Below are 24,166 nucleotides of genomic sequence, written 5' to 3' on the forward strand. Positions count from 1 at the left end.
GGATTATTTTACTTTCGTTTAGGAATTTTTATCCCCTACAGTCTGATTAACTCAAAACCATTCATTTGAGTTATAGTGGTTGGCGTACCAGCTAGCTAAGCATTTCCTTCACTCATGCTGCCTAATTCCTGGCATTGTACGTGTTTGGCTGGGGGAAAAAAAAAAGGAGGGAAGCTTTTTCATCTGTGCTTCCTTGATGAGCTAAGATTCTCTCCTGACTCACACTTTGGGATTCCCTTGAATCATTTCACTTCCTGCTCTTTGGGGATTCGTAAGGTGCATCATAGTTTCTGAATATTTCAACTGCATACAGTCTTGCTTTGCCTACTCTAAAGTCTGTGACTCACATATCTAAGTAATTAATTTTCCTAGAGAGAACTAATTTCCCATTCCTTTTACTTTATTTTTAAAGATTTTTTTTGATGTGGACCATTTTAAAGCCTTTATTGAATTTTTTACAATATTGCTTCTGTTTTTTTTATGTTTTGGTTTTTGGCCACAAGCCATGTGGGATCTTAGCTCCCAGACCAGGAATGCAACCCGCACCTCCTGCATTGGAAGGCGAAGTCTTAACCACTGGACCACCAGGGAAGTCGCCCCCATTCCTTTTAGACAGATCTTTTCCTCTTCTTCTCAAGGTGTTCAAGTGTTTTTGATCGTTTGTTCATTTATTTAATCCGATTAATCTGAATTAATTAATAGCTTCTGCTATTACAGCCATATTACATTTGTAACTTGAATATTCAAAAATGGAATGAACAGGGAATTCTACTCAATATTCTGTGATAACCTATATGAGAAAACAATCTGAAAAAGTATATGTATATGGATAACTGAATCACTTTGCTATACACCTAAACTAACAAAACATTGTAAGTCAACTATACTCTGATAAGGTACGTGGGCCTCTCACTGCTGTGGCCTCTCCCGTTGCGGAGCACAGGTTCCATACACGCAGGCTCAGCGGCCATGGCTCACGGGCCCAGCCGCTCCGCGGCACGTGGGATCCTCCCGGACCGGGGCACGAACCTGTGTCCCCTGCATCGGCAGGCAGACCCTCAACCAGTGCGCCACCAGGGAAGCCCCAGCATAAACATTTTAATCAGGGACATCATATGATTGGATTTGCACTTTAGAAAGATTGTCTTGGCTGCACAGAAGAGAATAACTCTGGGTCAGAGGTCAGTTACAGGCTGGAAAACCATTTTAGACAAGATTTAAACTAAGGCAGTGGAAACGATGTAGAGCAAAGGAAAGGTGCGGGAGATTCTGCAAGTAAGATCGTCAGACTTCAGGGCGGTTAAAGGTCTGGGGGTTAAATGTATATGGGTGGACACGGCGGGGAGGAAAGAGCAAAGGAGAAGGAGAACTTGAGAGTTTTAAACAAATTTCTGGCAAGGGAAGAAAATCTGGATATTTGATAAAGTCTGACTAACTTAGGGAATAAAGGAAAACAAGGGCAGGGGATGGATGGTTGGAGGGTGACAAAGACTTTCTCATTGGTAGAAGTTTAACTTGGTTTTTCTGAGCCCTTTTCTGTCAAGGCTTCCTGCCCGGGCCCTGTCTTTGGTCTGCCAAGTCCAGTTTTAGCAAGAATCCTGCTGAGTCAGTTTAGAGAGAATCTCCCACCCTTGATATCTGATCACCCTCAGTGTCTAATCACAGTCATCAGTTTTTAGCAGGAATCCTGTGAAAATGGTTTAGCAAGAGTCACCCGTGCCCTTGGTGTCCCCTCTTAGTAATTTTCCATACACTGGCCCCTCTCACTCTGCTCCTGGGCTGCACATCTCCAGCTGCCTTTGTTGTATTTGCAGTTGAGCCCAATCTCTCTCCCACTGTAAAAGTCTTGAGTAAAGTCTTCCTTATCGTTTTAACAAATACAATTTTTTCTTTAACAATGGGGAAAATCTCTCCGGAACTAGTTACTTCCATATGCCTCTAAAGTTTAGTTTGTGCATACACCTTCTAACTAGCGTATGGCTAAATAACATGCCTAGATCTTGCACTGCAGGGGTTTATCAGGCATTATGCTGTACACAGTCCAGCCATTTATGCCCCAAGAACCTAGCAAGCTGGCTTCCTCCCCTTGATTAAAAAAAAAGGAAAAAAAAAAGTGGCAGTCTAACACCCACTATGTGGCAGCTCATACAATTCCTTCCTTAAACACTTTACAGTCATCTTACAGGGGGCTAAAGCAGCAACACTCCTGTGAGACCCGGCAAGCCTAGAGGAAAGAGAGACTAATAGTCTTGGGAACACTTTGAGGTTGAGGTCTAGTAAAGACTACTTTTCTGTTTCTAACCTCAACTTATTTAAAGGAAGCTATTGTAACCATCCAAATTTGCTGTTGTAGCATGCAAGCTTCTTGATAAATAAAAGAATGGGCATGGCTATGCTGTAAAAAAATCTTTTTTTTAAGGACACTGAGATTTGAATTTCATGTCCTTGTCATGTGTCCCAAAACAGACTTTTATTTTTTTAACCGTTGAAAATGTAAAAACCATTCTTGGCTTACAGGCGCACAAAATCAGGCGGTGAGCTGCATTTGCCTTATGAGCTGTAGGTCGTTTGCAGACTTGGTAGTCATAAAATGTCGGGATTCAAAAACTGTCTTAAGTGTGGTACCTGGCGGGGGGCGGTGCCGTAGAGGGACTTCACAGGCTAACTTCTAATACTATAACATATGTGAAAGCAGTTTCCACTGATTTTTAGTCCAAGTGGCCAAGCCCAGGAATGGTGACAGCAGAGTGGTAGGGACCGCGGTCCAGGCCGCTCACCACCCTCCAAGCGGCTGGTGACGCAGTCCCCTCTTCGAGGACCGGACAGAGCGTGGACAGCATCTTCAGGGACGCAGAGATGGAGGTTTAGCTCAGCCGACCGTCGGACGGAGTCCCGCAAACACAGAGCAAAACAAACTCCCTCGGCCGGCCGCCAGGCGGCGCCTCTCCGGGTGTCCGCAGGCACGTGCACGCACGCACGTTTCCGGCCCGCCCTCAGCCGGGCTCTACTGCGCATGTCTGGGAAGGGGGCGGAGCGGCGACTGATGGGTGGGCCGAGGTTCCAGCGAGGCTGAGGAGCTCCTCGCCGGTGGGCGGGTACACTGGGGCCGCCCTGCGTCACTTCCGTCGGGGAAGGACGGAGTTGGGGGAGGGTGGCGTCCCGGCTGTCGCGCTGCTGTTTGTGCTGGATGCTCAGCTGATGGCAGCCGGCCGGCCGAGGGGACGCCCGTGCCGGGAAGAGGCGCGTCGCCACTGCCGCCTAAGTAGTTGAGGCCTGCATCTCGGTAAGTTGCCCGTGGGGGGCCGACGGGACGGTAGGCTACGGGAGAGGGCAGCCGGGTCGCCCGGGCACTCGTCTGGGATTCCAGGTCTTATCTCTCCCCGGAAGGTGCTTCCAGGGCGAGAGAGCGGGGAGACGCCCGGCCCCGCGGACGTCCCCGGATCCGGGCTCCGGAGGCGGCCGGGCACCGGAAGGAGCCCTCGGGTCCCGGGCCTGATGGGTGCACGACGCTCTCCGCCTCCTCGGACCCCGTGGGCATTGCTGGTCCAGACGCGCAGACTGTTTTGGTTTTTCTGGTCCCGCCCCGCGTTGCCTGTCCCACCCCCCAAGCCTCCCAGCCTAGGTTCCGAGTCGGCCTGGCTTCCCCTGGGTAGTAGGTTCTCCAGTAGTTCGCGGGAACCTGTTAAAGCGATGTCCTTATTCTACATCATTCTCCACTGTCGGCGCACCTGGTTTGTCGGCTGCTCCTTGTTTTTAATTATCAGCAGTTTCTTTGTAACCCTACCCACGTTGAACTCTGCCGTTGGCTGCTGTTGCTTCAGGCGGATTGAGGTGCGTGCTTTTTGAAAGGTGAAGTTGTGTGGATCAGTGTGTTGGAGTGCTTCCCCCGCTGTCGTGTCTGCCATCATGCCGGGAGGAACCTGGTTTCTACGCCCAATACAATAACTTTCAATGAAAGTGGTGACACCTAGGAAAAACTTGGACGTGGCATGAGGAACTATCGCATTATCCTATTTAAAGTGAAGTTTTTAGTTCCAGTAACATCCCAGTTGGACTGCATCCCAATCTACAGTCCCAATTCTTGAGCTTTCAAAAATGACAAAAGTAGGTTTTAGTGTATCGAGAAACTGCTGTTAAGACAGTGAAATATTAATAATTTTGAAATCCGGGAGTTGAAAAAAAGTATATTACACTGTGAACCGAGAGTTTAATGCCGTTTATGAGGCAGGTGTTTCAAACCCATTGCAGTTATTGTGTTAAATGGCTTGTGCAAATTAGTTGTACTTTGAACATAAGAAGTTGCTCTTATTTCGGGATTTTTATTAAACTTTTTCTCAGGGTTGCTCATTTTTCTGTTTCTGTATCAGATCTAAATTAAAACCTTGAAAGTATTGTCCTTTTAACAAGTGATGTCGGCTGAAAAGATCACTTTCACTAGCTTGTATGTTTACTTGTTTCAGTGTACCTTGAGTTGTTTTTTTGCTTAGCAGTAATGACAGGATTTGGGCCAAAGGGTACATACTGTCTTGCTTGTGAAACATTAATTTGTGTAAAGGTCATAGAACTCTTAGCCCAGCATCTTCCTATCATGTCTTAGTTCTAACCTTTCTTTCCCATGTCTTATATTTTACTTTATTCATTATCCTTGCTTTTTAGAAGTGCCATTGCCCTGAGTTTTTCAGGATATGTTTTGTCCTGTGCTTTTTTTGTTTTCTTGGAAGACTACCTTTTCCTAACTTTGAATGGCAGTCAAGGCTCTACCCTCGTTCTCTCTACGCCAGAGTGTTAAAATTTGAAACCCGAGGAGTATTTTAGTAGTTCCATGAATATCCTGAAATGTCTTGGAAAATAAAGTGTATATATGCAAATAAGCATTTCTCAAAGAAGAGGAGCTTTTATCAAGTTCTGGGATCCCCACATTCTCAAGAAGTGTTACTGTACACCCTTCTTCGGTAAATTCAGTCTTATGGTTTTAGCTGTCATTGTGGTAATAACTCCAAACATGATTCTACAGCCTGTGTTCCTATAGTACATCTCCATTTGAATATCCCACTGTTAACTGCATCCTGTAAGTCCAAGAGATTTTTATTAAATTGGCCCCCTTCCCAGTTATCTCGTATTCACAAATGGCACTCTTGCTGTTTCTCGGTTTAAAAACACTTAAGTTGTCATGACTCCTCCCTCTCCTTACCCCATTCTTTCCTGTCGCCAAGTCCTGTGTTTTGTTGTTTACCCCACTTTCAAAGTGTGGCTCAAAGTAACCCTCGTTTCCATTATAGTACCTTTACCTTAATTCAAACCCTTGTCACTTCATGTCTGCATTATTGCAATAACTCGGCGAAGTCCTCCATACATTCATTCTTTCCATCGTCAGTGAAGCCTCCACCTATTTCTTAACCTATTTCTTCTAGTTAAAACGTCCTTCCGTCCTCTAGTGGGGGGTCTAAGCCTCACTCTTCTGTTTATATCTCTGTTGTATCTGTGCTACCCTGTAAATAGGGAGTCTGGTCCTCCCTGCTCTTTTCTCAGTTGAGATGGCACTTCCCAGTTTACCTTCTTTATCTGTTTGCAATCTAACTTTTGTCCCAGCTGAATTTGCTCTCCAAACCTTTGTCTGCATTTACTAGTGTTGTGATTTGGGAGCAGTTAAATTCAGCTTGTTGATTTTGTTGACAGCTCTCTCTGTTGAGTAATTTTTACTTGACAACTGTAGTTTCTAGACAGATGTATTAAAATAGTATGATCATGAGATCGTCTTGTTTTCCTTTAATTGTTCCCTTTTCCAAATTTGCTTTATATGCTGTATTTCAATGCCAAGTCGATAGGTGTATTCATAATTGGTCATGGGGATTATCTCTTAAGGGAAAGAAACATTGCAGATCCCTTACCTCTAAGCTATGTAGCTCTGTCCTCTGCTTGACTCTTAGGCCCATGTCTACCATCTTTCCCACTTCTAACTTTCCTTTAACTACCTTATTCTTGCTATTCCTGAATAGACAAAGCTTATTCCTGTCTCCAAAGCCTTGGTTGCTTCTCCCTCTTCCTTGAATGCTTTTTATCCAGAAACTTTTAATAATTTAGGTACCGCTTGATTCAGGTCTCCAGCAACATGTCAACTCAATTCTTCTCCCGACCACATCAACTAAAATAGCACTTTCTGTGCCCTTTCTCCCGAACCCCCAGCTTTATTTTTCTTCATGGCACTTCTCGACCTGTTGCTATACATTATATTAGTTATTTGTTTATTAATAAGTAGTCTTTTTCTCCAAGACCTAGGAGACTACCTGAGGTTTAATAAGTAAGTGGATTATTCCTTTTACTATGAAATAGTATCCCTTTTTAATCTTATTTCATGCCTTTGCCTTAAATTTGCCTTAAAGGGCTTTTTGCTTTCTTTTGGTAATATAGGCCTGGTATATATTTTCCCCTATTCCTTTATTTTTAACCTTTCTTTATCATTATATTACAGGAGTGTCTAGTAACTAGTATGTAGCTGGAGTTTTAATTTCTAAAATTTGCTCTTCCTGTACACTCTTTATACAGTTCTCTTTTTTTTGTTTCCTTATTTTTGTCCCCTCTATCATTGAATGTTTTAAACCTACTGAATTTTTTTCTATTATTTCTAATCTTGGTTACACGTTTTCCTGTTAGGTATACTTGCTGGTACTCCCTTGAAGTGATTCTTCTTTGACTGTGAGTTCATCTTCAGTGGTGGCTGCTGAGTGTGGGAGTCTCTTGCCGTGAGCTTTGAAAGTGTCCTTCCGTGGTAGTTTCAGTGGACTCAGCAGAGGCCCCATGGAGTTCACTAGCTCTGACTAGTTTTCATTTGCTTAGGGTTTCTGCACCATAAAGGTAATGTGACTGCAGATCCAGGCATGTGATTCCTCTTCAACTGTGGATTTCCCACTGTTGGTTTTGTTTTGTTTTGTTAACTTTATTGTGGTAAAAAATATATCATAAAATTTACCACCTTAACCATTTTGAAGTGTATAGTTCAGTGGCATTCAGTGCATTCATGTTGTAAAAACAAATCTCCAGCACTTTTTCAGTCTGCAGAACTGAAACCCTACCGTTAAACAACAGCTCCCCTCTGACGCCTTCCTCCAGCCCCCTGTAACCACTATTCTACTCTCTGTCTCTGAATTTGACTGCTCTAGGTACCTCATGTAAGTGGAATCACACAGTACTTGTCCTTTTGTGTCTGCCTTATTTCACTTAAGCTCATGTCCTCAAGGTTCATGCATGTTGTAGCGTGTGACGGGATGTCCTTCCTTTTTAAGGCTGCATAATATTCCATTGTGTGCATAGACCACATTTTGTTTATTTAACTGTCCGTGGACATTTGGGTTGTTCCCACCTCTGCTATTATGAATAGTGTTGCTATGAATAGAGGTGTACAAATATCTTTTTGAGGCCCTGCTTTCAATTCCTTTGAATATATATCTAGAAATAGGATTGCTGGATCAAATGGTAGTTCTAGTTTTAATATTTTGAGGAACTGCTATACTGTTTTCCATAGCAGCCACACTGTTTTACCCTCCCAGTAACAGTGCTCAGGAGTTCCAAGTTCTCCACATCTTTGCCATCACTTGGTATTTTCTGGTGATTTGTTTTCTTTTTGGGGCTTAAACAACAGAATTTATTTCTCAGGTATTTTCTGTTTTGTTTTTTTGTTTTGCTTTGTTTTGTTTTTTATACTAGCCACCCTGATGAGTGTGAGGTGATACCTCATTTGGATTTGATTTGTATTTCTCTGATGATCAATGATGTTATTCATCTTTACATATGCTTGTTCACTGTTTGTATGTCATCTTTGGAGAAATGTCTGTTCAAATCTTCTACCCACTTTTTAATTGAGTTATTTGATTTTTTTGTTGTTGGGTTGTAGGAGTCCATTATTGGTTTTGAGTATGGCTTTTTATCCACGAGTACTTTAGTTGTATTTTATCATGTTGTTTCTGTCTTGGGGATTGTGAGGCTTATTAATTCGGCTTATTACATTGACTGCAAGTCCTGAGGGGTTCAGAAGAGCCAGGAAAGCAGATAGTATGCTTCTTTTCTCTCCTTCCCTCTATAAAATTGGGTGGTTTAAAATAATATGCTTACATTGCTATTTAGACAGATTTTAGTTTGGACTGTCACCTTCTGAAGAGTCATGATGGGTTCTTGGTTTCTGTCTTGTTCCGTTACTCCATCTGTCAGCGATCTGCTGGAAGCAGATCTAATGTCATTCCTTTGCTTATCATACTTCATTGACAGTTCGATCTTTAATCTCCTTGGCAAGATTATCAGACCCTTCGTAACCTGGTCCACCCTGTCTTTGCAGTATCCCCGTTGCAAGTATCCCCGTATACCTCTCGCTCATCATTCTCTCCAGGTCCTGGAATGAAAACAACTACTTGCAATTTTTACTTATATTGTGTATATTTTCTTAAATGCTTTTTTTGTGTTTCCTTGTGTTTGTTTTTCCCATTATCTAGAATTCTCTCCTTCCCCTCTTATCTTTTACAATGTAATGAATTCCTTTTTTGCTCAGTTTTCAGCTTCTTTTTTCAGACTTACCTGGGTATCTACCCTTACCTTGTGTCTTCCATTCACATAGCACCATCTGTTAAAGTGCATTAAAGTGTTTGCTTTTTTTTTTTTAAGTACAAAAGTGATACCTGCTCTTTGTAAGTAATTGAGTCTGTCCAAAAGTAAAAGCCCTTCTCATTCTCTTTTGATTCCACCTCTCAGTTCACAGGAATTAATAAACAGGTACTTACCCTTTCAGAATCTGTGTGTGTGTGTGTAGCCACAGATTTAAACTGCATATATAGGTTTTTGTTTTCTTCTATTACATAATATCTTCGTGTTTACGTCGTTGTATCCTCGTGTGTATCGTATATATGATATCGCAGCTTGCCTTTTGCACTGTATATGAAGGATATATAGGCAGATCATCTATTCTCCTTAACTGCTGTGTAACATTACATTGTAACTCAGTTTATTGTATGTATGTACCATAATTTATTTAACCATCCCTTGCTAGAAGAAACTTAGAGTTGTTTTTCAGTGTTTTGTTATTTCAAGCAGTGTGGCAGGGAATGTGTGTATATACCTTTACTCCTATGCAGTTATTTCTGTAGGATAGATTCTTAATAGTGGAATTGCTAATCAAAGAATATGTGCCTTTAAAATTTTGATAGATAAGATTTAAAATTTCATTAGATACTATCAGATATTTCATTAGACACTGTCAGGTAGCCCTCTGTGTCCCATTTCCCCAGGTATTATCAGTACCGGATATTATCAATCATTTATATTTTACCAATTGAAAGAACAAAATAATCTGTTTTAAACAGCATTTATGTTGTGGTTATGAGCCCCTTGTCTGTTAGAAGTGGCACACAGCTTATTCTAGTCTGACTTCTTTGATTAAATAAGCACTTTGTACTAGACAGCAAAATCTTCCTTACAAGGCTATCTCGAGCTCTAGTCTGAAAGTTTCTTGGTATCTTGCTTGTGGTCTTAGCATCTAGCACTATGTCCAGTGTAGCGTTGTCGTCGAACGTGTGCCCAACATACAGTGAGGCCAAACAAACTGAAATGTCCCCGTTTGGAGTGGGAGAAAGGTTTATTGCAGGGGTCATGCAAGGAGAATGGGTGACTCCTGCTCAGAAGACCTGAACTCTGATGGGTTTCGGGAAATAGCTTTTATAGGCAAAATTTGTGGGGAGGTCTGCAGGGTGTGTGCCCCTCCTCTGATTGGTTGAGGTAACAGGGTGGTGTTCCAGGAATCTCAACCATCAGTCTTCTGGTTCCAACCAGTCTGGGGTCCTAGTGCGTGTGCTCAGCCTGAAGTTACCATCCTCCACCTGGGTGGGGGCCTGAGTTCCTGTAGAAGAACTCAGATATGTACCAGGTTGTTCTGTACATCCCCCCAGGAGGAACCAGGACCCTGCCCCATCTCTGCACTGTTGTTTCTTTCTGCATCACCTCATTCCCTTAATTAGTAACTGTTTGAATCTGCCCTTTGGAACTCAGGGAAGGTCTAGGAGGCTGAAAGCCTTTTTCCTACAAACAAGAACCTGGGGACACAAAGGCTTTTGTGCCTGGGAGGGTCCTGCTCAGTTTCAGCCCCGCTTTTCTTTGATATGCCTCAGTCTTGAGTGGAACAGCTGTTGGAAAGGAAAATAACATTTTGGATAGAGAGGTTAATCATAAACTCAGCATAGGACCTGGGTTTTAGGGGGACTCAGTTTCAGATTAAATATTCTACAAACGGTGTGCAATGAGTAGGAGTGTAAGACTTGACTCTTGTCTTACAAGAACTTACAGTCTAGTGTCACATAAACTGTCAACACTTTAAATAGCATAGGAAGGAAGAAAAGCAGCATAATATCTAAATTGTGTCAACGAAAAAGTAATCAGTAGATCTAAGAAAGAATTGGAAAATTTTATTTGAGCCAAATTTGAGGATTATAACCTGGGAAGAGCATCTCAGAAAGCTCTGAGAACTGTTCTGCCAGTTAGAAGTCAAGACACAGTTTAAGTTTTTTGAGACAGAAGGCTGTATGTTAAATGATGTATATTGACAGTTTACATAATCCAGATTTAAGTGCCATCGTGGTGGATCAAGAAGGAATGCTCTGTCTTCATGATGCTAGGAGAATGTTGCTGTTTATGATTGAGCAGGTATTCCTGCTGATGGGGAGTTCTGGTCAAGTCGTGATACAGATGCACCGTGCACAGCGTGGGGAGAGGGGAGGCCAAAGGGCAGAGAAGAATTTTTCTGTTTAAAGTTTTCTTGTCTTGCCATAAATATGAATTTTATTTCACAATTGCATGTTCAGTTTTGTGCTGTAGGAAATCTTACCTATTGGGTAGCTTCTCTAAATTAGTTTTCATGAAACATCCTACTACTCACTATTTTTTCACTGACTTCCGTAATAAAAGATGACTGATTTTCTGTTGGCTTAAAGCGAAATCTATTTTGCCATAATGAAAATATATTATCCTGTCTTCTTTTGAGACAAGTTGCTGAGTTTAGTTCAAGTAGTAATTTACCTTGAATCCTAATTTTTTTTTTCTTGCATTTCAGGTAAGACCATGAATTATGGCATTTCTTAAATGAAGCATTCAGGAATGAAGTGAAAGTCATAACGTATAGAAAATAAATGATTTTTAAGTTATGTCTGTTAATTTGACTGTAGGTCTATATTATATTTACCTCCTTAGTAATACGAGAAGTCTTTGTGGGAAGCAGAGGAGCAAGCAACTGCCTTTCTTGTGCTCGCCTAAACATTACTGGAGGATAAGCCACAGCAGTCTGCAGAGAGGTTTTCATACAAGCAAAATAAGATGTAAATGGACCAAAAGTGAAGCTCATTCTTGCAGTAAGCACTGTTACTCTCCAAGCAACCATGGTTTACATTTTGGAATTTTGAAACTTAGCACTTCTGCGCCCAAGGGACTTACAAAAGCGAGCCTTCGTATGTCCCGTATTAAAAATACTTTGAACGCTGTTTCGAAGGCTGTTTTTGGCAAGCAGAATGAAATGATCTCTCTTTTAGCTCAACTTAAGCCAAGTTCTCGAATATTAAGAAAATTGTCAGATAGTGGCTGGTTAAAACAGAAAAACATTAAACAAACCATCACATTTCTGAAAAAATACAGCAACAAATTAGCAGAAAAGGATTCTTTTGCAGCAAAGGAAAGTCACGTTATGGAGAAAGAAGATACAGGTAAGCAAAGCCTTTTTCATTACACGAATAATCTAACCACGAAATTTGGAGAGTCATTCTACCTTTTATCAAGTCATATTAATTCATACTTCAAGCGTGAGGAAAAAATGTCTGAACAAAAGGAAAATAAACATTTCCAGGACAAATCAGAACTTGAGCTTAAAAAGACTGAAGACGACGAGAAACCCAGTTCTCCAGATCCTGGCGTCCTGACTGATAAGAAGCTGGGCTCAGAAGCTTCTTTATATTCTGAGGACGATGCTGCAAGTCCCAGTGGGACGCCTGAGGTTCTTCCCATTTCTACTAAACAAAGTATTGCTAACTTTCTTTCTCGTCCCACTGAAGGTGTACAAGCTTTGGTAGGCGGTTATATTGGTGGACTTGTCCCCAAACTAAAGTATGATTCAAAGAGTCAGTTAGAAGAGCAGGAAGAGGCAATGAAAGCTGAGCAGGCCATCAGCAAAGACAAAAATGCAGAGGAGAAAAGGCGGTTATCTCTTCAGCGAGAAAAGGCAAGTCGTTATTCAGTGTGGTTTTAAGTTTTAATTTTTGTCAGATTTCTAAGTTTCGTTTCCTAATGGGACCTAAGAAACTTTAATCATCTGTTAGAATCACTGGAGCAGTTGCATACTCAAATCATACATATTTTAACATGTCTTTGTAGATTATTGCCAGAGTGAGTATTGATAACAGAACCCGGGCGTTAGTTCAAGCGTTAAGAAGAACAACTGACCCAAGGCTCTGCATTAATAGAGTTGAAGAACTGACGTTCCATCTTCTGGAATTTCCTGAAGGAAAAGGAGTGGCTGTCAAGGTAATTCTGATTACCTTTAATCTGGTTTTATCTTGGAATAAAAATACTAATAAACCTTCTAAAATGGAGAAGGCAACGCATTTCATTTTTCTATTTAAATATTTTTGTGGTTTTATCATACATGTGATGTGTTATATATTTAGTAATTGCCCTATGATATGCATTATGCTAAATGCTCCCTTTAATTCTGTGATATGTTATGCTTCGTACTCATACCTATACTTTAAGATTAAACATTTGAAAATAGAGGATAAATCTCAGTATATTAGTTGAATTGCCTATTAGCTGCCACGGTTTTCTTAAATGCAGTGTAGGTATTTATGCTGTGTAACTACTCTGAAGACAGGAGTCGTAATTCATAAGTAAAACCATTGCTAATTTTTATTTCATGATCTTTCTGTACTTGAAAGTCTAAAAATTTTCATGATCTTATCGATAATTGAACTTGTGATCCTATTACTAAAACAATTAGGTTTTCTTTGCCTCAGTGTTTTCAAGTATAAAACAGTGGAGATAATTTAGACCCATTTAAATAGACCATTTTCAGAGAAATAATATAAAATGTGAATGATGCGGCTGAGTCTCTTTACACCTTTACAAGGTTATTTGTAATACATAATGAACAATTTGGAAATATCATATAATGAATAGACAGTGTTAACGTTTCGTTAGAGATCCGTTAGTGCTTACTTTTAACCTGCCACCCAGAAAATTATAAGTTAACTTAGTTCGTATTTATTCAACGTTTTGATAACCATCTTGCTGAAAAGTTATGTTTTTAAATTATTTATCCTCTGTAGTTTTATATTGTATAATACATACATTATAATAGCTAAACTTTAGAATTTCATGTTCATAGAATTTGGGATTATCTTTCATATATATGTAATCTCTTACTTAAAAGATAAAATTTCCAAATATAGATGTGCTTTTAGGTTATTTAACATGTTGGTGATACACTGAAAGCAGAACTCTAAGATGGAATTGTATACTTTTTTTTTTTCTGCGGTATGCGGGCCTCTCACTGCTGTGGCCTCTCCCATTGCGGAGCACAGGCTCCGGACGCGCAGGCTCAGCGGCCATGGCTTACAGGCCCAGCCGCTCCACGGCATGTGGGATCCTCCCGGACCGGGGCACGAACCCGCATCCCCTGCATCGACAGGCGGACTCTCAACCACTGCGCCACCAGGGAAGCCCAGAATTGCATACTTTAAAGAACTTTTAAAAAATGTTTTATTGAAGTGTAATACACATGCAGTTTTAAGTGTCGAGTTCAGTGAGTTTTCACATATATCCACGTAACCAGCACCCAGATGAAGAACAGAATTTGTCAGCACTTCAGAAGCCTCCGTTGGGCCCCCTTTCAGTCACAATCTCCCCCAGAATAATCACAAATCAGTTTTACCTGTTTTTGTACATTATGTAAACTCTTATGATTGGCTTCTTTTACTCAACATGCTGGTAGGAATCTTTTACATTGTTGTGGGTAGTTGTAGATAATTTATTCTTGTTGCTTTTGTCTTCCGTGGTGTGAATGTATCACAGCTTATTTTTTCATTGTAGTGTTGTTGGATTTCTGGGTAGTTTTCAGTTTAGTCTGTTATGACTGGTTTTGCTAATAGGAACTTTGAGAAGTCTTATTTTATATAACTGATCCCAAATCTAGGGACCCTTCAGTACCAAGGAGAAATGTGATATGTGTTTTCCTATAGAATGGCTCACCTTCTGGATTTACCTGGCTTCCTCCTCGTTGGTATATATGATGTATTCCTCTTTCCTTTTTATTTCCTGCACATTGGAATTTAAATATAAAGACCTGATTGAATTAAGCATTTTCTTGTTAGGACACATTGTAGATGACATGCACCTCATATTGCATTGTGTCAGAACACATATAATTGGTTGAACAACAGTTAGTAATGTTAAGGTTGACCACTGGATTAGGGAGATCTTTTCATTAGTCTGATCTTTGCATTGGACAGTTAGGCTAGAACCATTAACCATCAACCATTAACCTAATTGTTTCTAGAACTAGTCATTTCATTAGGGTTGCAGAATGATAAATTTCTAATTCTCTCATTCCTTCTGCATTATAATTGACATTCTCCTGTAAAACTAGAGCTTACTTCACCAACTAAAGCTATTTGGTTACTCTCAAAGATCAGTGTTGCAGGAAAAGCAAAAGAAATGCTTAATTTCTTTCTACTTAGTCACCAGTTTTCAAAGTAAAGAGTTGCTTTTTTTTTTTAATCTTTATTGGAATATAATTGCTTCACAATACTGTGTTAGTTTCTGTTGTACAACAAAGTGGATCAGCCATATGCATACATATATCCCCATATCCCCTCCCTCTTGAGCCTCACTGCCACCCTCCCTATCCCACCCCTCTAGGTCATCACAGAGCACTGAGCTGATCTTCTTGTGCTATGCTGCCTCTTCCCACTAGCTATCTGTTTTACATTTGGTAGTGTATATATGTCGATGCTACTCTCACTTCACCCCAGCTTCTCCCTCCCCTCCCCGTGTCCTCATGTCCATTCTCTATGTCTGTGTCTTTATTCTTGCCCTGCCGCTAGGTTCATCAGTACCTTATTTTTTTTTTTTAAGATTCCATATATATGTGTTGACATACCTGATTTTTCTCTTTCTGACTTACTTCAGTCTGTATAACAAACTCTAGGTCCATCCACCTCTCTACAAATACCTCAATTTCGTTTCTTTCTATGGAGTAACATTCCATTGTATATATGTGCCACATCTTCTTTATCCATTCATCTGTCGATGGACATTTAGATTGGTTCCATGTCCTGGCTATTGTAAATAGAGCTGCAGTGAACATTGTGGTACATGACTCTTTCTGAATTATGGTTTTCTCTGGGTATGTGCCCAGTAGTGGGATTGCTGGGTTATATGATAGTTCTGTTTTTAGTTTTTTAAGGAACCTCCATACTGTTCTCCATAGTGGTTGTATCAATTTACATTCCCACCAGCAGTGCAGGAGAGTTCCCTTTGCACCACACCCTTTCCAGCATTTATTGTTTCTAGATTTTTTGATAATGGCTATTCTGACTGGTGCGACGTGATACCTCATTGTAGTTTTGATTTGCATTTCTCTAATAATTAGTGATGTCGAGCATCTTTTCATGTGCCTCTTGGCCACCTGTATGTCTTCTTTGGTGAAATGTCTATTTAGATCTTCCACCTTTTTTTTTTTTTTTTTTTTTTTTTTTCAGTACGTGGACCTCCCACTGTTGTGGCCTCTCCCGTTGCGGAGCACAGGCTCCGGACGCGCAGGCTCAGCGGCCATGGCTCACGGGCCCGGCCGCTCCGCAGCATGTGGGATCCTCCCGGACCGGGGCACGAACCCGTGTCCCCTGCATCGGCAGGTGGACTCTCAACCACTGCGCCACCAGGGAAGCCCATTCCACCCATTTTTTAATTTAATTGTTTGTTTTTTTGATATTGAGCTGCATGAGCTGTTTGTATATTTTGGAGATGAATCGCTTGTCTGTTGTTTCATTTGCAAATATATTGTTCCATTCTCAGGGTTGTCTTTTTGTCTTGTTTATGGTTTCCTTTGCTGTGCAAAAGCTTTGAAGTTTAATTAGGTCCCATCTGTTTACTTTTGTTTTTATTTCCATTACTCTAGGAGGTGAGTCAAAAAAAGATCTTGCTGTGGTTTATGTCAAAGAGTGTTCTTCCTGTGTTTTCCTCTAAGGTTTTTTGTTTGTTTGTTTTGTTTTTTAAATTTTATTTATTTATTTTTGGCTGTGTAAGGGTCTTCGTTTTTGTGCGAGGGCTTTCTCCAGCTGTGGCGAGCAGGGGCCACTCTTCATCGCGGTGCGTGGGCCTCACTATCGCGGCCTCTTTTGTTGTGGAGCACAAGCTCCAGACACGCAGGCTCAGTAGTTGTGGCTCCTGGGCCCAGTTGCTCCACGGCATGTGGGATCTTCCCAGACCAGGGCTTGAACCCACATCCCCTGCCTCGGCAGGCAGATTCTCAACCACTGCGCCACCAGGGAAGCCCCTCCTCTAAGGGTTTTATAGCATCTGGTCTTACGTCTTTAATCCATTTGGAGTTTATTTTTGTGTATGGTGTTAGGGAGTGTTCTAATTTCATTCTTTTACATGTAGCTGTTCAGTTTACCAGCACCACGTATTGAAGAGGCTGTCTTTTCTCCATCATATGTTCTTGCCTCCTTTGTCGTAAATTAGGTGACCATAGGTGCATGGGTTTATCTCTGTGCTTTCTATCCTGTACCATTGATCTGTATTTCTCTTTTTGTGCCAGTACCGTACTCTCTTGATTACTGTAGCTTTGTAGTATAATTTGAAGTCAGGGAGCCTGATTCTTCCAGCTCTGTTTTTCTTTCTCAAGATTGGTTAATCGGGTCTTTTGTGTTTCCATACGAATTGTAAAATATTTTGTTCTAATTATGTGAAGAATGCCATTGGAAGTTTGATAGGGATTGCATTGAATCTGTATATTGCTTTGGGTAGTATAGTCATTTTCGCAATGTTGATTCTTCCAATCCAAGAACATGGTATAGTTCTCCATCTGTTTATGTCATCTTTAATTTCTTTCATCAGTGTTTTATACTTTTCTGAGTACACGTCTTTTGTCTCCTTAGGTAGGTTTATTCCTAGGTATTTTATTCTTTTGGTTGCAATGGTAAATGGGGTTGTTTCCTTAACTTCTCTTTCTGATTTTTCATTGTTAGTGTATAGGAATGCCGTAGATTTCTGTGCATTATCCTGCAACCTTACCAAATTCATTGCTTAGTTCTAGTAGTTTTCTGACGGCATCTTTAGGATTTTCTATGGTATAGTATCATGTCATCTGCAAACAGTGACAGTTTTACTTCTTTTCCAGTTTGTATTCCTTTTATTTCTTTGTCTTCTTTGATTTCCATGGCTAGGGCTTCCAAAACTATGTTGAATAAGAGTGGTGAGAGAGGACACTCTTGTCTCATTCCTGATCTTAGTGGAAATGGTTTCAGTTTTTCACCATTGAGTGTGATTTTGCTGTGGGTTTGCTATATATGGCCTTTATTATGTTCAGGTAGGTTCCCTCTGTGCCCATTTTCTGGGGAGTTTTTATCATAAATGGATGTTGAATTTTGTCAAAAGCTTTTTCTGCATCTATTGAGATGATCATATGGTTTTTATTCCTTAATTTGTTAATATGGTGTATCACGTTGATTGATTTGTGTATATTGAAGAACCCTTGTATCCCTGGGATAAATCCACTTGATCATGAGGTGTTATCCTTTTAATATGTTGTTGGATTCTGTTTGCTAGTATTTTGTTGAGGATTTTTGCATCTATGTTCATAAGTGATATTGGGCTATAATTTTCTTTTTTTGGTAGTATCTTTGTCTGGTTTTGGTATCAGGGTGTTGGTGGCTTTGTAGAATGAATTTGGGAGTATTCCTCCCTGTGCAATGTTTTGGAAGAGTTTGAGAAGTATGGGTGTTAGCTCTTCTGTAAATGTTTTATAGAATTCACCTGTGAAGCCATCTAGTCCCGGACTTCTGTTTGTTGGAAGATTTCTTTTTTAATTAATTAATCTATTTATTTATTTATTTTTGGCTGTGTTGGGTCTTCGTTGCTGTGCTCGGGCTTTCTCTGGTTGCAGCGAGCGGGGGCTACTCTTTCTTGCAATGTGCAGGCTCCTCGTTGCAGTGGCTTCTCTTGTTGTGGAGCACAGGTTCTAGGCACGGGCTTTAGTAGTTGTGGCTCATGGGCTCTAGGCGAGCAGGCTTCAGTATTTGTGGCGCACGGGCTTAGTTGCTCCGCAGCATGCGGGATCTTCCCGGGCCAGGCCTGTGTCCCCTGCATTGGCAGGCGGATTCTTAACCACTGCGCTACCAGGGAAGTCCCTGTTGGAAAATTTTTAATTACAGTTTCAGTTTCATTACTTGTGACAGGTCTGTTAATATTTTCTAATTCTTCCTGATTCAGTCTTGGAAAATTGTACCTTTCCAAGAATTTATCCATTTCTTTGTGGTTGTCCATTTTATTGGCATATAGTTGTTTGTAGTAGTCTCTTATAATCCTTTGTATTTCTGTGGTGCCAGTTGCGATTTCTCCTTTTTCATGTCTAATTCTATTCATTTGCATCCTCTCCCTTTTTCTTGATGAGTCTGGCTAAGGGGTTATCAATTTTGTTTATCTTCTCAAAGAACCAGCTCTTCGTTTTATTGATCTTTGCTATTGTTTTCTTCATTTCTATTTCATTTATTTCTGCTCTGATCTTTATGATTTCTTTCATTCTACTGACTTTGGGTTTTCTTTGTTCTTCTTTCTCTACGTGCTTTAGGTGTAGGGTTAGATTGTTTATTTGAGATTCTTCTTGTTTCTTAAGGTGAGATTGCATTGCTATAACCTTCCCTCTTAGAACTGTTTTGCTGCGTCCCATAGGTTTTGGGTTGTTGTGTTTTCATTATCATTTGTTTCTATGTATTTTTTTATGTCTTCTTTGATTTCTTCAGTGATCTCTTAGTTATTTAATATCGCAGTGTTTAGCCTCCATGTATTTGTGTTTTTTACAGTTTTTTTTCCTGTAATTGATTTCCAGTCTCATAGCATTGTGGTCAGAAAAGATGCTTGATATGATTTCAGTTTTCTTAAATTTTCCAAGGCTTGATTTGTGACCTAAGATGTAATCTATCCTGGAGAATGTTCTGTGTGCACTTGAGAAAAAAGTGTATTCTGCCACTTCTGGGTGGAATGTTCTATAAATATCAATTAAATCTGTCTGGTCTATTGTGTCATTTAAAGCTCTGTTTCCTTATTTTCTGTTTGGATGATCTGTCCATTGGTGTTAGTGGGATCTTAAAGTCCCCTACTATTATTGTGTTGCTGTCAGTTTTCCCTTTCATGGTTGTTATCATTTGCCTTATGTATTGAGGTGCTCCCCTGTTGGGTGAATGAACATTTATAATTGTTATATCTTCTTGGATTGATCTCTTGATCATTATGTAGTGTCCTTCCTTATTTCTTGTAACAGTCTTTATTTTAAAGTCTGTTTTACCTGGTACAAGTATCGCTACTCCAGCTTTCTTTTGATTTACATTTATGTGGAATGTCTTTTTCCATCCCTTCACTTTCAGTCTGTGTGTGTCCCTAGGTCTGAAGTGGGTCTCTTGTAGACAGTATATATATGGGTCTTGTTTTTTTATCCATTTAGCCACTCTGTGTCTTTTGGTTGGGGAATTTAATCTGTGTACACTCAAAGTTATTATTGATATATATGTTCCTATTACCATTTTCTTAATTGTTTTGGGTTTGTTTTTGTGGGTCTTTTTCTTCTCTTGTGTATCCTGACTAGATAAGTTTCTTTAGCATTTGTTGTAAAGCTGGTTTGGTGGAATTCTGAATTCTCTTAGCTTTTGCTTGTCTGAAAAGCTTTTGATTTCCCCGTTGAATCTGAATGAGATCCTTGCTGGGTAGAATAATCTTGGTTATAGGTTTTTCTTCTTCATCACTTTAAATATATCCTGACACTCTTCTGGCCTGCAGAGTTTCTGGTGAAAAATCAGCTGATAACCTTATGGGGATTCCTTTGTATGTTGTTTTTTGTTTTTCCTTTGATGCTTTTAATATTTTTCCTTTGAATTTGATTTTTGCTAGTTTGATTAATATGTGTCTTGGTGTGTTTCTCCTAGGGTTTATCCTGTATGGGACCCTCTGTGCTTCCTGGACTATTTCCTTTCCCATGTTAGGGAAGTTTTCCGGTATAATCTCTTCAAATATTGTGTCAGACCCTTTCTTTTTCTGTTGTTCTGGGACCCCTATAATTCGAATGTTGGTGCATTTAGTGTTGTCCCAGAGGTCTCTGAGATTGTCTTCAGTTCTTTTCATTCTTTTTTCTTTATTCTGCTCCTTGACAGTTATTTCCACCATTTTGTCTTCCAGCTCACTTATTCGTTTTTCTGCCTCCGTTATTGATTTCCTCTAGTGTATTTTTCATTTCAATTATTGTGCTGTTCATCTCTGTTTGTTTGTTCTTTAGTTCTGCTAGATCTTTCTTAAACATTTCTTTTATTTTCTCAGTCTGTGCCTCCATTCTATTTCTGAGATTCTGGATCATCTTTACTGTCATTATCTGAATTCTTTTTCAGGTAGATTGCCTATTTCCTCTTCATTTATTTGGTCTTCTAGGTTTTTACCTTCTTCATCTGTAACATAGTTTTTTGCCGTCTCGTTTTTTTTCTTTTCATTTTTTGTACAAGTGGGATTGTGTTCCTGTCTTACTGGTTGTTTGGCCTGAGACTTGCAGCACTGGAGTTTATAGGCTGTAAGGTAGAGCTGTGTCTTGGTGCTGAGATGAGGACCTCTTGGAGACCTCACGCCGATGAATATTCCCTGGGGTCTGAGGTTCTTAGTGCAGTGGTTCGGACTCAGAGCTCCCACCACAAGAGCTTCGCCCTGACCCCCGGCTCGTAAGCCAAGATCCCGCAAGCCGCGCGGGGTGGCAAAAAAAAAAAAGGGGTGAACAGTAACAAAGTAAACAATAATATTAGACTAGGAAACTAACAGCTATGTTAGAAAAAATATAAAAATAAAACTATAGATGAAAGAAAAGAGGAGGTAAAAAGGTGGAAAAGGCCTTGGCTGTGGAGGGCGGGGCCTAAGCAAGGGCGAGGTTTGGGCGGTGTGTGAGACCTATGTTTAAGACCCACAGGGCTGGAAAAGGCCCGGGGTGGGGGGACATAGGGGGAGCTTAAGCTCAACAGAACAGAAGGGGCTTAGGTGTGCCTCCCGCCTGTGGTCTCAGAGGGCGAAGGACCCACCTGGGAGCCCAGCAGGCTTCCTGAGCTTGAGTGGACGGGGCAAACACCCTCTGCTCCTTTCCCTCTCCTCTGGTCCTGGAGGGCCCGTCCTGCCTGCCTCTCCGGTTCTTTCCCGGCCTCCCTCCTGTGCCCCCAGGATCAACCCGGCCCGGAGGGGACCACTGAGGGCGTAGGACCTCTGAGGGCAGACTTCCCCAGCCATTTGGGCAGGAGAAACGCTGGGCTTGCTCCACCCTGATCCAAGGCCCCGAGGGTCCCTCCAGGCGTGGGAACCCCTCCCCCCTCTCAGGCACCCCTGAGGGTGCCTGCCCTGGCCTCCACTTCTCTTCCCGCCTCAGTCCCTCCACATCCTCCTTGTTTGCTTGGGGGTTCTTCCCATCTCCCTGGGTGTTGGATTCCCCCACCAGTGTCCGGCAGGTGCTCTAGTTGTGGGGAGATGCAAACTCTGCATCTTCCCACGCCTCCAACTTCAAGAGTTGCTTTAAAACCCGCCTCAACGGTGAGATGAATTTTTGGCATTTTTTTTTCTTTTTTTCTTTTTATTATCATTATGCCCTCATAGTTTTTCATAAATTGTGTTTCTGTAATCTTTCCCCACCTCCCTTTTTTCTAAATGCTGAATTTGTCTTAACTTTGACTAGTAGGAGTCCCTTCAAGCTGATTCATGTTTCTTTTAAAATTTTTTAAAAAACATTATATGTAGAAAATATAGGGCTTCCCTGGTGGCGCAGTGGTTAAGAATCGCCTGCCAATGCAGGGGACATGGTTTCGAGCCCTGGTCCAGGTAGATCCCACATGCTGCAGAGCAACTAAGCCCGTGTGCCACAACTACTGAGCCTGCGCTCTAGAGCCCGCGAGCCACGACTACTGACCCCACGTGCCACAACTACTGAAGCCCGCACGCCTAAAGTCCGCACTCCACAACAAGAGAAGCCATAGCAATGAGAAGCCCACGCACCGCAATGAAAAGTAGCCCCTGCTCGCTGCAACCAGAGAAAAACCCTTGTGCAGCAATGAAGACCCAACACAGCCAAAATAAAATAAATAAAAATTTGAAAGAAAAGAAAATATACATACTATAAGTATACAGCTCCATGAATTTTCAAAAATTGAACACATCTGTATAACAACCACCCAACTGGGAAACAGAATGTTACCCAAAGCACTCCAAAAACCCCTTTATGCCCCCTTCCAGTCATTAACTTTAAAAAGATTGACCAATTTTCTGGCAGTGTACGTTAGTTGTACCTCTTCCTGTGTGTTATATAAATGGAACAATACGACATGTGCTCTTTTATGTCTTATTTTTTCCCCCCACTCAACATGATGTTTGTGAGAACCTTCTATATTGATGGGTGTAGTTAAGGAACATTCATTCTCATTGTTATGTGTTCTATTGTATGAATATAGTGCAATGTATTTATCCATTTTACTACTGATGGGCATTTGGATAGTTTCCAGTTTGGGAATATTTAGGAATAGTGCTTCTCAAATGTATCTTTTGGAAAACCTAAGTCTTCATTTCTTTGGGATATATACCAAGGAATAGTAGTCCTGGTTATAGAGTATGCCTATTCTCACCTTTAGTGCATACTGCCAAATGTTTTTACAAAGTGCTTATACCAGTTGATACTTTCACCAGAACTGTATGAGCCTCTTGGTTGTGTTATTTCCTCTCCAATGTTTTATATCATTATTTTTTTATTTTAGCCATTTTGTTAGATGTTTAATGATGTTAAATTGTGGCTTTCATTTGTATTTCTCTGGTAACTATGCAGTTCAGCAACTTTCCAGTGTTTACTGGCCTTTTGTATACTGCCCTCATGAAGTGCCTATTCCAGGTCTTGCTCGTTTTTCTATTGGGTTGACCAGCTTTTTCTTACTGATTTGTTGAATTTCTTTATGTATTATGGATGTAAGTCTTTTTATATGTATTGTAACATGTATATATTACACACACACATATATATATATATATATATATATATATACATATACATGTCTGATAAATATATTCTCCCAGGCTGTAGGTTACCTTTTCACTCTTTCTAATCATTTTTGACAAGTAGATATCCTTTTTTTTTTCTTCCTGGCCGCATTGCACAGCATGTGGTATCTTGGTTCCCTGACTAGTGATGGAACCCATGCCCCCTGCAGTGGAAGCGCGGAGTCTTAACCACTGGATTGCCAGGGAAGTCCCGATGAGTAGATATTCTTAATTTTAATATAGTCCAGTTTATAAATATTTTCCTTTATGGTTAGCACTTCGTGTCCTATTTAAGAAATCTTTGCCTGTTCTGAGATCATAAAGATATTATCCTGTGATGATCTGTATGTGTTGCTTAAAAATAATCTTACATCTTCACTCTTGATTTGACAAAAGCAACAAAATATTTTTTCTCTCAATATAGGAAAAAATTATTCCATATTTACTACGATTGAGACAAGTTAAGGATGAAACTCTTCAGGCTGCAGTTAGAGAAATTTTGGCCTTAATTGGCTACGTGGATCCAGTGAAAGGAAGAGGAATCCGGATTCTCACAATTGATGGTGGAGGAACAAGGTAAGGCTAGAAAAATGATTTAAAAAAATTTTTTTTTATCGAAGTATACTTGATTTGCAATGTTGCGTTAATTTCTGTTGAAGAGCAAAGTGATTCAGTTATACACATATTCTTTTTTTATATATTCTTTTCCATTATGGTTTATCAAAGATATTGAATATAGTTCTCTGTGCTATACAGTAGGACCTTGTTGTTTATCCATTTTATATATAATAGCTTACATCTGCCAACCCCAACCTCCCACTCCATCCTCCCCCAGCCCCCT

At 40.5% G+C, this 24,166-nt stretch overlaps 1 protein-coding gene across 3 annotated transcripts in view; it reads left to right on the plus strand.

Annotated features, from left to right (window-relative positions):
* PNPLA8 (patatin like domain 8, phospholipase A2) overlaps nt 1-24,166 on the plus strand; it is a 134,148-nt gene that overhangs the window by 68,745 nt on the left and 41,237 nt on the right. Inside the window, exons 1-5 of one of the 3 annotated variants that reach the window (XM_019940641.3) lie at nt 3,129-3,283; nt 11,084-11,726; nt 12,072-12,238; nt 12,391-12,540; nt 23,750-23,901. In XM_019940641.3, the coding sequence (XP_019796200.1) occupies nt 11,174-11,726; nt 12,072-12,238; nt 12,391-12,540; nt 23,750-23,901 (1,022 nt within the window). In that variant the 5' untranslated portion in view covers nt 3,129-3,283; nt 11,084-11,173. Of the gene's footprint in view, nt 1-3,128; nt 3,284-11,083; nt 12,239-12,390; nt 12,541-23,749; nt 23,902-24,166 lie in introns of those variants that run through there. The other 2 variants (XM_019940637.3, XM_019940638.3) reach the window with 2 other exon arrangements.

This window comes from Tursiops truncatus, chromosome 9 (genome assembly GCF_011762595.2).
Source record: "Tursiops truncatus isolate mTurTru1 chromosome 9, mTurTru1.mat.Y, whole genome shotgun sequence".
Taxonomy (NCBI): Eukaryota; Metazoa; Chordata; class Mammalia; order Artiodactyla; family Delphinidae; genus Tursiops; species Tursiops truncatus.